Genomic DNA, 13949 nt, shown 5'->3' with positions numbered 1-13949 from the left:
AAAGAAAAGAAAACCTGCCAGCTGCCATTTTCAGACAAGCTCCCTGCACCGCCAGGGAGTAGCCGGAGAGATATCAAAGGATCTGTGGTGCAAATGAGTGGCTGGAAACTCCTATTCTCTACTAATGATTTGTTAAGCCGTCCACCAATTTATAAATCATCTTCTCTAGCAGGCACAGTGGTTTCAATATTTTCATTATCAAAGTTAACCTCAATCCTCTTTAGTTGTGGGTATATTCATCAAGTACAGTTGACTCTGACTCCACATCATAGCTCAGTCTCAAGAAAGATAAGCTTTTTTCAATACGAGATGGTTGCTCAATTAAGCAGTTGCTCTTTGAAGCCTGTCTTTATGTTGGATGATGCCTTATTTCTCTCTCAAGCACTTCTGACGTTTTTAAACTAATCAACAGCAGCGCTACCAGCGGCCTTTTTGATAATCATGAAAGCAGCTATGAAGCAGTCGAGCAGCGGTGACACAATTCAGCTGCACTGAATTTTCACAGAGTAGGTATACAGCTGAGGTCGACACTCTGGTGCGGTAATGTACCTGTACTGCGGCGGAGGGCTCCCCTCTGCCTCGCACGTGATGGTTGCCTGGTGGTCCGGGGAGTTGATCGGTAAAACGAAGTCACTTGGCTCCGTCCTCCATCTTGGCCCTTGAAATATGACATCTTCTGTACAGGCTGGGAAAGAGGGGGAAAAAGTCTTTAGCTGTACAAGCAAGAAAATTTGTCTCTTTGACCTGAAGAGAAAATACTTGGAAAAATGAGGCAAAAGCAAATCTGACACAAGTACAGGAACACTAAGTCCATATCGCTTTTTCACTGTACAATATCCTGCCTCCTACTCTCAAAAAACAGTTTTGCCCTTTGCAAAGTGTAAGGCAGGGATGTCAAAGTCAAATACACCGAGGGCCAAAAAAACTAATTTGTTACAAGCCGAGGGCCGGACTGGTTCAATGTTTATTAAAACATATTGAAATGATTGCACATAGCCTATTGAACCAAGACCTAACACACTGTATATTATTTAATGATTAAATGAATAAAGCAATATTTTGTTATGGCTCTGTCAGTAACTTCAAGTGAAAACATTTTCAACAGGCAAACAGCAAAAAATGTAATTGTTTTTAAAAACAAAATGTGTTTCTTCATATCAATATCTTAACATTAATATCTTCTGTAGCCTTTGTTCCGTGTCCATATTCTTGTCTTTGTCTGTGTTTCTGAGACGTTTGATAGTGCCTTCTTAGATTATATTCTTTCATTACAGCCAAACTTTCTCCACACAGAAGACACACAGGTTTACCTTTTACCTCCGTGAACATGTACTCTGCTTCCCACCTGGCTTTAAACCCCCTGTTCTCAGCGTCCACCTTACGTTTAGCCATTTTTGAGGAGAGGGGTAGCTGAAAGTTGATCTCTGCTCTGACTGCTGATGAATAAAGCCTGATTCTTACTCGGCGCAACCGCGCAACTGTTCTGGCTCGAGAACCATTAATGACGTCATCGAAAGCGCCAGCCCCTTCACAGTTCCTTCAGCTCAAAAGCGCAGTTTGTGCCGAGTATGCGTCACATTTGCAGTTCTCTCCAGACCAGCGGGCGTCACTGTTGAGGAAACAAGCTGAAGAACCGGACGAAGAAAAGCATACGAAGAAAGCATACACAATGCCACCTGTGGTGTCACGTCAGCAGAGGCTGGCACATCTGATGCGGAATGAATTTACTCTGGGTGTAGAACTGTATATGTATCTCAGAGCTAAGCGGCTGCGGCAAAAACAGACGAGAAGGTGGAATGTTCGTCCTTTGCAACAAGACGAACGTTGTCAAACGTTGTCCTTTGGGACAACGTTGTCCCAGTGTAACTTCATAGACGTGTCGTACAGATGTTTGTAGAGGCGCACCCTCTCGGTCACCGCGGTCTCTGCAGTGTTCATGTTTCCTTTCTCTTGGTCAGCTGTTTCCGGTTGAGCTCGCGCGAAGTCAGAAAAAAAGTTGTGTGCGCGCCCTTGCGACGCGCGAGGATTTTTTAGCTTGCGACGGGGGGCGTGGCGGAATTTTGGGTCACGTGACCGTTTGCGCCATTTGCGACCAGCTAGTAAGAATGGGTCAAAGCGAGGTTGCGCCGAGTAAGAATCAGGCTTAATGAAGCCACTTGTGCCCGCTGCAGTGCCTTTGCAGGCTACCGTTGCATTGTGGGGAATGTAGTGTTGGTGCGTGTAAAACACCAGCGGGCAGCTGTGGCCTGTGGGCCGGTTCTAATAGTAATTAAATATCATCCAGGGGGCCATAGATAATTAATTTGCGGGCCGGATCTGGCCCGCGGGCCTTGACTTTGACATATGTGGTGTAAGGAATACATTAGGATGCTGCTCAGGCTGTAGTGTCTTCATTATTTGCACATCTTGCTGTGAGGAAAGTAAATTTCAATTACCCTTGTACGGCAATTGCTAATATATTTTGTATCTGCGTATTTCACATAAGCCTGACACTTGCTTGTAAGATAACAAACAATGACTATGCCACACATGAGCAACATCTGATTTCTCTCCCTACTTAAAAAGTCACTTTTAAAATGTAACTAAATAGAAACATAGTAAAACTATCAAATACTGATATGATTACTGTTTAAATGTCCCACATAGCTGGTCGAGTGGCTCAACATAACAGAGGTGTTCAGTGTTAATTACCTGTCTCGGACACAATATAATGACGAAGGCAGTTGAGGACTTAAGTTGAGCGCTCAGCAGAAGTCAACTACTAACAAAGACAGCCAGTCGCAAATATTTCCTCAGTAATGAATGATTCCTTGTGAGTGACAGAGTTTGTATGATCTATTCTAAGATTATCTGTGTCATACTACACAAGCACCAGCTAATTGGGGCCATAAGGATGCACTCATCTGCCAGCAGCCTAAAACGAAAAGATGCTGAACAACAATCTGGTAAATCAAAGCATAGTCAACAGACGGTCAAAGTAGGACTAATTAATATCCTACTGCTAACAGATTGCAGCATGTGGCCAGCAGTTCTACATGTGGTTTTGACTGGGAATAATTGTTGAGCGATAGGACAGTCATCCACAGCTGCTGTGGAGGTTTTTTTTAGAATGGAGAAATTTGAACTTGCTTCAAGCTAACGTTAAATCAAATGAATAAATGTTTGTTTTGTGAAGTTGTTCCAGAATGCAATGCTTCTTCGCATGTTGATAATGACCGTTGAGAGCTGTAGTGATATTTGAGCCACTGCCATTGTATGTTCACAACCCTGACTCTGAAGTAGCACCCACAGGCAGAGACAAAGGCCCTGTTAAAAAACACTTGTCCGCTAGGAAGGTGAGACTGCTCGGATCTCACTCCCTTGGGCCCAGTGCGTGAATTACCCATGAGCCAATTTGAATAACATTCACTGGGAGCTACAATGTCATTTGAACAAGGGTTGACATTCTGGTAAAATGTCTGTGCTTCTCGTGCTACAATCCCAGGTGGCTGCCCAAGGGCAGAATGAGGCATGGTGGCAAGTAGATTGTGCTAAAATGCGAAGCTGAACTCAATGCATAGATCCTGATAATGATCTGGACAGACCATAAACAGGTATAGGATTGGACTCTCGGTTGCCCCTGACCATGTACGGTAAACATGCAGCAGGACGCTGGGGAATGGTGAAGGGCAGAAAAAGGGATTACTGTAGGTGCATATAATGACTGCACCTTAATCAATGTAACCTTTATAGCCAGGACTATTGTTCTGATTGTATCACAGCATTTTATGGAAATACTAAGACTGCTAAGAATGAGACATTCTTACTAAGAATTTGACACACTCTGTGAGACACAGTGTTGTTTTCGTCAACGATGACGATGACGAAATCATTTCGTTGACGGCACTTTTTTTCATGACGATAACGAGACGGTGACGAGATAAACATAGCTGTCTGATGACGAAAACATGACGAGACGTGTGTAAGTTTTCGTTGACGAGACGAGAATGGATGAAAATGTTAGTGGGTGATCTGTCAGACGTTTAAAATGCATGACATTTCTGCTTATTGTGTGTGTCAATTAAAACCTAAAAAGTATCTGCTGCGGCACCTTAAGGCTCGCCACAGGGATATTTTTTCAAAGGTAAGTTACAAATGCTGTTAACATAATCGATAAATTTCATAGTAAGCTAATACATTAGTACGTTTTCCACATACTCCTGGCGCAAATGGGCTGCTAACTTCAGGCTAAAGTTACCTTTTGTTACGCTAACGTCAATTCATTATGTGTGTGTTACTTTAGCAGCATGTTTAGCAGCATGTTTACATTCAGTGACGGTGTGGTTATCTCTTCGTGTGTACGTTCTGTCAGCACGTAACTTGATATGTTAAACAGGTCGAGTTACTGTTATACGTAGAGTCTGCTAGCTTTAGCCTAAAAGCCACAAGTGACGTTGTGCAGCCCTAACCAGGACCTGTGCGTTAAGTGCGCTTACAGTAAAGTTGGGACACACGCACAGTACAGAATGAAAAATCAGAAAGCTTTAGTACAGGGTCAGTTAATAAGCTATGTATTTTCGTTCTGCTTGTTTGATAGTTAAGACCATACTATTTTCTTAACACGGTAGACTATACTTATTTTTTCTCTTTTTTTTGACTAAAACTAGACTAAAACCTTTTTGACTTTTCGTCGACTAAAACTGGACTAAAACTATCACATATAGAAGTGACTAAAATGTGACTAAAACTAATAAGCATTTTAGTCCAAAAGACTAAGACTAAGACTAAATCTAAGATGGTTGTCAAAAACAACACTGGTGAGACAAAAGAAAAACATTGAATAAATGCATATTCAGTTAAATATACTTTGAAAACACACTTTAAGGAGAAACATTGTAGTGAAATCAACCATGACAAGAAGCTGTAGAGTGAGACTGACGTATGTGCTAAAATGTCTTACCTGCAAGGCATCCAGTGATTGATAGCAGAACAATTTGTTTCCATGGTAACATCATCTTTAGTTGCCGGGAGCTCATAAAACAGTCATCCAATTGCTTCTGAATGGAATGCTCTCCCTTGAATTGAAGAATTTAATCTAAGGAGAAAGTAATTATGGATGTGATTAAAATGTGACATTTTGATCCAAATACGACAAGCATTCAACAGCAAAAAAAACATGATTAGAGCATCACTCAGTTATATAAGTGGTTCTTATTATTTTTGAGTTACTTTGAGTTAGGATAAAGTGAATCTTGAGGAACTGAGAGGCGATGAGTGGAAAAAAAGCCGCAGATAAAAAGTTGAGGCTCCAAGCCGGCGGTGAGATTTTCAGGTGACAGAGAAGAAGAAACAGGTGCTGAATGGGTATGTTTTCGTTTACTGCGTATCATACCACCTAACAAGCTCTTTGCTGCATTTCTTTAAAAAGAAATGAGAAAGGAAATTATAAACCTTAAAAAAATACACATTATTTATGTATATATATATATATATATATATATATATATGGGCATAGATTAATTTTTTTAATCTAGATTAATCTCACTGAAATCTTGAAATTAATCTAGATTAATCTAGATTAAAATGGCTCATTCAGGGGTGCGGCAATCCGCGGGGTTCGCGGAAACAGATGTGTAAACTTTGGTTCCTATCCAAACAATAGTTGTTTAATCCTGAGACTGTGTGCTTCAATCGAGTGCTTCAATACAATAGTGTAGTAACCCCACGCATACCTTTCTCACTGCAATTAAGTTTTATTTCTGATTTATTTCGGATTTTATTTCGAATTTAGTTTCTTTTTCACAGCTGCCTCTGCTATTCCTGCTCTTCTCAGGTGTACCTAATGTAGTTTTACATAATTTGTAACGTGATGTATATCTTGAATAACAAATTGTAAATAACAACACGTTTATTCGTGTCCCTGCCCTCACTTTCCTCATGTTTTTTTCTCGCGGTGGTGCTGCACAGCCGCGGGGCCTTTAAGAATTTAACATTCTAAATGTGACGTCACGAGCTACCAAAGCTACCAAAGCAAATTCTCAAGCTAAGCTTCTCCAGCGAGGTCGCTCTTGGTGTACATGCAGCAGGCAGACCAGTTTATTCACATGCATGGCTCCAGCAGTTTCTCTAGCTTCGCCAACTTCTCATATTCAGCACTTGTTGGGAGGGCCAGATGGTGCTGCTGTTGAGACAGCGTTGTGTGCAGTGCGTCTCTGTTGCGCCTCACGCGCTTGATCATCTCGAGGGTGGAATTCCACCGTGTTGGAACATCTTGCACGAGCGGCTCCTGAACTTGCCCAAGGGAGGTTTGCTGGACTTTTAGCTCGTCTGCGTTGGCCGGACTGTGTTTGATATAAAGTTTGGTAAAAGTCATCACAGTTTGCTTACCTATTTTGACCCAGTTCCCAACCCAACTTTGAGAATAGATTAACGGCGATATTTTTTATATCGCCCGATAAGACTCTCAAATTATCGCAGCACGTTAACGCCGATAACGGCCCACCACTAATATATATATAAATTTGTGTTTCACTCCCACTTTGACAATCAAATAGGAGCTGGCAGACTGTGCACCAACACAAAATGTTGGTTTGGTGCCCAACTAAACTGACTGGTTTTATAAATGGCATATAAAATCTGATTTGACTAAATGATGAAAGGAATACAACAGGACCACACACTAAAACAGTATAAATTGAAAAGCTGACTAAATACATTGTTAAAATTACACTATAAATGTACAGAAATGTGTCATCCCATACTACAGTTTCTGGTCTACTCAGCATGTGACAGCAGTCCTCTATGATTTGGACCGTACCATTAACATCTTTGCTGGGCAGCATATCTCATTCATGCGTAGCATGCAACACTATTTATTACAGGAATTGTTGGTTTAATTTAGTCACTTTTGGGATTTGATGAGCTTATTTTGGCCATTTAAACAGAAAGTTGGAAGTTAGAGTTAACCTAATTTTCAAAACTTGTCTGGAGAATATTGCTTTGTGCCAGGACTGGGCAAAGAGTTAGCTAGCATCAAAATAAAAGAGGAGGAATGTCCTGAAAACAATTTAAATAAAAATGTATGTATTTACATTTTGAGCTTCATCAAGTTAGAAAGTATCTAGGCCTCAGAGTGGGAAGGTGATCTCACAGTTTCACTGTGAGGATAGGACTTAAAGTGCTATGTATTCTTATAAGAGCTATGCTAGCTGCTACTTATAAAGCTGTCTAAAGCACAGCAGCCCTGAAATGTTCTAGAGCTGTTCAGAAGTGTTGGTATGTGTGAGCACAAAAACTTTTGCAAAGATTTTCAACCCAGCATCCCAGTAAAATGTCTAGAAGATTAGCAGGCGAAACTTTCCTGCAAGTGAGTCAGTTACTGTGATGGTAGAATTTTTTTTCTGCTGACTGTATGTTGCTCTGCAATCACTCAATAATACTGTGGATATGTTCAGATAGGTGTTGTACTGATAATAGAACAAAATAAAACTAGTAAAAAAGCTTAATCCTTCACCCTTAACCTGCTGTGAATAAAACAGATTTCCACATCGTACTTTTTGCATCACATGCTTCCCTTTTTTGCATCACAGCCTTCCGCTCATCCCCTCCCTTGTGTTTCATGCTGCGAGAGCTCCAGCAGAAAATCTCCTGCTGTGAAAAGCACATGTGTGAACAGAAACTGCGGAAAAAATTTGGACCAAACTGTTCACACATTCACCAGAAAAAATTCTGGTGCTCATGTGTGAAAATGGCTTAACTGACAGTGAAATTCAGTGCTGTAACTATTTATGTAAAAGTCAAACAACTATCTGACTTGAGTAGAGAAAAAAAAGAAAAGAAAAAGAAAAGAATGTGCAGCAAAGGCAACACATAATACTCTGACATTCATAATGTGCTCTAATACCCTGACCCACTGCAGGGTCTGCTGCTCTTTCAGTGTTAGACTGTTGTTTTTCTCTAAAGCAAAATCAAAAAGACTGGAAACCTTGAGCGAATGCATAATCGTGACTCCATCTGTAATACTGAATGGGAAAAAAAACTATATATAAATAGGGCTGTTTGCTGACAGTGTAATTGCCTTGGAGAAATGTTTATACAGCAATCACACGGAACAATAGAGAATGAACAGGATACATTATGGTACATTAGTATGTGGATTCTACTTTTATTTTGATTTGATTGGCTAGCTGGTACACAATAGAAGCAATATCGTCTTTCTTTTTCCCCTAAAAGTGGAACACAACACTGAATATCTATACATGGTGGCTCGAGCTCAAAGCTGCACAGTGAAAGAAACGTAACAAGTAATGTCATGATGATGTGATGCCATTGAAGAGCTGCGATGCAAAAGAACAAAGTTTGAGCCCCATTCAGCCCATTACTGTCCAAGGACTTAACCCTTTTTTCACTTTGCTATTAACTGCAGTTGGTTGGGGTTGTTGTTTAAAAACACATTTTTAGGCTTACATATTTCTAAATGTATGGTTACAGATTGGTGTTATGTCGCCTGAATGCTGCCCAATACAAAATAATGGTCAAAGTTATTTGAAGATGTGGACAAATGTACTTATTACATGTTTTTTTTTTTTGTGAGAATGGGCTGGCATATCTACCATATACAGTTTTTTTCTTGTACAGATCTAAAAAGTGTAACAGTCATATCATTTTTTATTAGGGCTGGGCGAGTTAACTCGTTATTATCGCGTTAACTCATTGATTATTTCACGCCGATAAATATTTTATTGCGCTTTAACGCAGGTTTTTATTTTTATTATTTTTTTTTTTAAATAAATGGGGGGGGCCTTTAATGGATGGGAAAGTTCAGAGAGACAGGAGGCAGGGGGCAAAAAGAGGGGGAACAACACGCAGCACAGGGCCGTCCGATGCGGGACTCCAACCGGGGCCAGCTGCAGCGAGGACTATAGCCTATTGTACATGAGGCGCATGCTTCTTCCAGACGGCGGAGTCGACAGAACCAAAGTCATCTGTAAACACTGCCAAGTTGAATTGTCTTCTCAGCGTAGTAGTTCCAGTCTAAAATATCACTTAAAGGCAAAACACACAACTGATAGCAGCAAGTCATTCAAGGAAACAGACAGCGGAGCGAGGCTTCTACATAAAAACTACAGAAAGATGCTGATGTTAAAAGTGTGTTTGCACAGCAAATGTTATGGCACTTTCATTCATATGGCAGCACATTTAAAATAAAACTAAATGCTAAAAAGCTATGCACTACTTTTGGATTCATTTTTGGATTTTGCGTACAAATGCGATTAATCGTGATTAATCAGGGAAATCATGTGATTAATTAGATTAAGAATTTTAATCGTTGCCCAGCCCTACTTTTTATTTATGTTGTCGTATCCATTCTTCAGAACTTGCAAGTATAACATTTCAAATAGGGTTATATGAAAACAATGAAATCACTGGCAGTTATTTCCATGACAAATAATCGTCAAGTAAAATGTTATTATTGTGACAGCCCTAATCATGTCTCACTCTGATCAATGCCTCTACTCATTTCTGTTGCCTGTTGGTATGAAAGGGAGCTGTAGTGGTTTAGTGCTAAAACCAGTGACCAATGACTGAAAGGACATTGAATCTTTTCTTATGTGGAGATGGAATGGAGGCCTCTAACAGTGCGGTTCAGTGGCACAGGGGGGGCTTTGCTTGAGCTGTGACCTACATCACAGTAAAAGGAAACTGATATGCCTCTCAGGATTAAGAATTCAACCCAGCCCCTCATCTTTACAACACAACCCTGTTGTGTGGATTAGCCCAAGGCTATCTTTGGAATTCGTCAATGAGACCTACATACTAACCACTCACTTGTGTCACCAAGTTGTAACTATATAACTAGTTTGTGGCTGTGGTTGGATGTTAAAGGAATGGCTGCGTCGCTCCTATAGGGTTGTGTGCAGCACAGTAGAAACTGTAGAGAGGGGAAATCATGCCATTTGCTTGATCAAAACTTAATAGCCAGTGTTGGCTCAGCTCAACTGTCCTGGTGCCAGTAATTGTTCCTCATCTTGTGTAATTGCGGGCACGGCCAGATTCAGAGTGGATTTCCTGGTGTCTTTCAAAATTTAGGGGGCGTTTTGCCGCTCTAAAAACCCATCACATTGGATTACACGGTCTGAGATTCTACAAAAGGAAAAGGGAAAAATGTGAGCAGCATTTTTCAGTCTGAGTGCAATACAGTATTAACTGCCATCTGTTTTCCAGAAGATCCAACCTCTTCATCCCAACCCATCATTTCTACAAGTTACAAGTTTGTGAAAAAAACAAATCCTTGGAAAGACTTTTTTTTATATAGTTATTTGGTCTATGGTACACTGTGCCTCTGCTGATATAATGAATGCTAGTCCCAGAGGATGCCTTTATTCTTCAGCTTCTAGAACCGAGAACAAAATTTCTAATTTTGAGCTTTGAGTTTTTAAATCAAGACCATCTCAAAGGGTGAAAATGGGATGTTTGTTTTTTACCAAATTTGAAAATGGCTTTCACTTTGAAAGTGCCAATCTTGTGTGTTTATCACTGAGGATCTTTGGTTCACACCGTTTCTTCTTTTAAACCAAAACTGAAACACCTCTAACCTACAAAAACCTGTACTAGACTCAGAGTTCTTAGAGCTGAGAATCGCCTCACGTTTTATCAAATTTGAGATAAGAAGCATACAATATTCTGGACACATAAAACAAAAAAAAATGACTCCTTCCCTCTGAGAATTGTAGCAACGAAGGTACTGTGGGATTTTTTTTCCTCCCCCTTCAGCTTTCTCAGCTGAAATGATGAGCCAAAGATTGCTCTGCCAAATGTAATGAGGCATCACACTTTCACCTCCACAGAAGCTAAACCTAATGGAAGCCATTGGCTAAAGGCATTCCAGAGTAAATGAGATGACTTCTTGGTTAGCGAGGCTGTTGTTTGGTGCATAATTGATAGGTGAGATGGTTAAAGGCATCCATCCACACCCCACCCCCCCCCCCCCTCCCCCCCGAGGGCAGCATAATTGCAAAAGAATCTAATAAGGTAGGGAGGGAAGGAGACTTTCTATCAAAGAGGTGTGCATGCTCAAGGTCTGCAATCAGATCACATACAGTACAAAGAAAGACTGATCGGGAGATATGGCACTACTATATGGCAGATCATGCAAGGAAAAAAAAACTCACTCCGTCCAAATTGGATCACCGGTGGCACAATGAGCATGAATTCATATCAGCATATGATGCATTCATTCTCACGTTATTATTGTCTGCGTCGCTATCTGCCGCCATCTCTATCCAATCATTCAGATGGAGAGCATGGGAGACAAGGGGGCTCCACCTGATCAACTGATGCCTCCTAATGTACTCTGATGTTTGTCTCTTTGTCAGGGGGAAAAAAAAAATGAAACTAAATGCTGCATTATTGTGTTTCTCAAATTAAACTGCAGCAAAAACATCTGAGGGGAAATGAAAAAGAATAAGCAAACGAGGGATTGTTGGGTATTGGGTGTGAGAAAATGTGTGTGAGTAATGCATCCCATGGTAAATAACACATTTTACCATGAAGGTTTTCAACAAAAAAAGGGATTTTACCTTCCAAACCCAGTCTCAGCTGCTGTTATGTTAACACTCTGGAAACTTCAGTTTTATTCCGAGCAGACTGCAGAGCTTAAAAAACAGGTAAGGCCACTTCACACCTGTGATTGACACCTCAATAGGGCAGTGCGGTTAGGAGAGTGGCTAAGGTCGGGTTTGAATGCAGGGCAACCATGCAGCAATAACTGCAAGCAGGAGAGTGAAAAGCAGCGACTTGATAGCTCTCCTCAGAATGGGATTTTTCACACACAAACAGAAATCTGTGACAGTCTGATGTTATCCCCCCCTCCCCCTTAATCTGATTACCACTGTAAAACTAAACATCTGGGAGGGACACTGTGCAGGCATACAGCTGTGCATTTCTATGCGAGAAATCTCCGAATCCCTGGAAGTCAGCAGGACGCCCCCCCCCCCCCCCCCCGACGAAGGGGCAGGAGAGTAAGTGCACTTAAAAGGCAGGGAAGCAGCGATCCATCTCTCAAACCCCATCATCAGATGGTCACATTCCCAGACCCCCATCCCCACAGGCTGATACAACCACAAAACACATGATATGGAGGTCAAAAGGGAGAGGAAGGAGACACTTAGGCAGCCTCTTTACATTCATTCTTCGATCCCATTCAATTCATTTCACAGCCTTTCGGGAAAAATAAACTGGCAGTAGAGTGTAATTGCCTCTCTGGTTCAATCAAAAGGGCTTTTGAAAGCAAATGGTGCAACAGTACAAACTCATCCCATCACTGCCATGCTGAATACTGCCTGGATTAGGAATAACTTGCTGCATGGCATCAAAGACATGCTTCACCTCTCATTGGGCTACTGCTTGTTATTCTCAAAATATGTGCAAAGGCTCTATAAATAAACATGAATAGAAAAGGGGGAGAACGATTGCAATCCCCTCTGAATGGGAGGATACTTTGAAGATATAGCCCCCTGCATTTTCCTCGCACTCTTCCGTCCGTTTGGGTGGGGGGAAAAAAAGGGAACACTTGTGTACAGAACACTGGTGGTTAAATATTTGGTTTAGCAGGATAAAGAGAAGTTGAGCTTAGCTGTTAAAGTAATCACTTTAAGTGCTATCCCCCGTGGGCTTCCACTATCATTACACTGTTAAATTCTAAGGACACAGTATTGGAATATTGTACTGTTAGAGAACACGGGGATACATTTCTTTTTTTTTTTAAATCACAAAATAGAGATTTCAAAAAAGAAAAAAAAATCGACACGATCTCACTTTGTCTAAGCAGAGGCTCAAACGATTTGCTCAAACAAGTTCGAGAGAAAGCTTTTCTTGAGGCGGACAGTCCTGATGCTGTTTCTCTGTGTGACTGAGCAGAGCAGCACCAAATGGACGTCGTCCTATTTGAGCCCCAACACTGAAAATCCCAGAAGGACCACTCAAACCATTTGAGGCTCGTCGAGAAACGCAACCATCAGCATCACGCATGTGTGACCACTATCAGCACGCACACTCTGGCTCATGCCCACCCTTGCAAATGTAGGTAAAAAAAACCTCTCAGCAGAGGAATAAGGCTTTTTACGGTAGTTTCATTTTGTTCTGTCACGGTGAGTTGCGCTGGGTGCTATTTTCCTGCAAAGCAATGGCAGCAAACTTAGCAGACGCAACACAATTAGGTGAGAAAAGCATGCAGCAGTGATCCCTGGCTGAACACTTACTGCTCCTATGATGGAGATTTTTTTCTCTTCATCAACCTGCTTTGATTGTAAGTCCAGTATCCATCAGATGTGTTGCTTCACTCACATTTCTTTTACCGCAACTCTTCTCTCAGGACCCCCGACCGCCAAAAAAAAGGAAAGAAAAGATAAGAAAAGGGTATCGGTGCTCTCTGCTCCAGCAGTGGTTGCGCTCTGCCCCTAATTCTGCTCACTCAGTCTTTAAGGACAGGACTAAAAGTAAGCTTTGCCTCGGTTTCCTTCACAATTAAAAGTGAAATTGCCGGCTGAGGACTCGATGCGCGCGGCGCCGGGGTGTTCCTCGAGCTCCTCGTGTTTGCGTACACTCCAAGAGATGCTGCCTGGAAGCGGAGAGGACAGCGGTGCCACTGAGCGGATACTCACATCGCGCGCATCCTCGGGCTCTGCTCTCTTTGTGCGCAGGAAGAAGCGCGCCCACTGGTGACGAGTGAAACAGAGAGAGAGAGAAAGAGAGAGAGATAGAGAGAGACCGGGGGAAAAAAAACACCCATCGTGCACACACATACTCACATACTATAATGCGCCACCAGCCTTTGGGCACCCGCTTTTCCACTGCTACAGTGGAATAGCCGGGAAATTTATCGTCATGTCGATATGACTCAAAAGGAGAAAATACATGGGAAGCACTGTTTTGATTATAAAAAGAGAAACAAAGAAAGATAATGTCGTGAG

At 41.6% G+C, this 13949-nt stretch overlaps 1 protein-coding gene across 2 annotated transcripts in view; it reads right to left on the bottom strand.

The window, feature by feature from the left end:
- cntn3b (contactin 3b) overlaps window positions 1–13657 on the bottom strand; it is a 62470-nt gene extending 48813 nt beyond the window's left edge. The window contains exons 1-3 of one of the 2 annotated variants that reach the window (XM_075460248.1): window positions 13239–13657; window positions 4940–5074; window positions 550–685 (exon numbers count right to left, since the gene is read on the bottom strand). In XM_075460248.1, coding sequence (XP_075316363.1) covers window positions 550–685; window positions 4940–5015 — 212 coding nt within the window. In that variant the 5' untranslated portion in view covers window positions 5016–5074; window positions 13239–13657. The remainder of the gene's footprint in view (window positions 1–549; window positions 686–4939; window positions 5075–13238) is intronic. The other variant, XM_075460249.1, reaches the window with a different exon arrangement.
- Between the last annotated feature and the right edge of the window lie 292 nt (window positions 13658–13949).

Source organism: Odontesthes bonariensis, chromosome 3, assembly GCF_027942865.1.
Source record: "Odontesthes bonariensis isolate fOdoBon6 chromosome 3, fOdoBon6.hap1, whole genome shotgun sequence".
Taxonomy (NCBI): Eukaryota; Metazoa; Chordata; class Actinopteri; order Atheriniformes; family Atherinopsidae; genus Odontesthes; species Odontesthes bonariensis.
The sequence above is the reverse complement of the archived record's forward strand: the minus strand, read 5'-3'. Positions and strand labels throughout refer to the sequence as shown.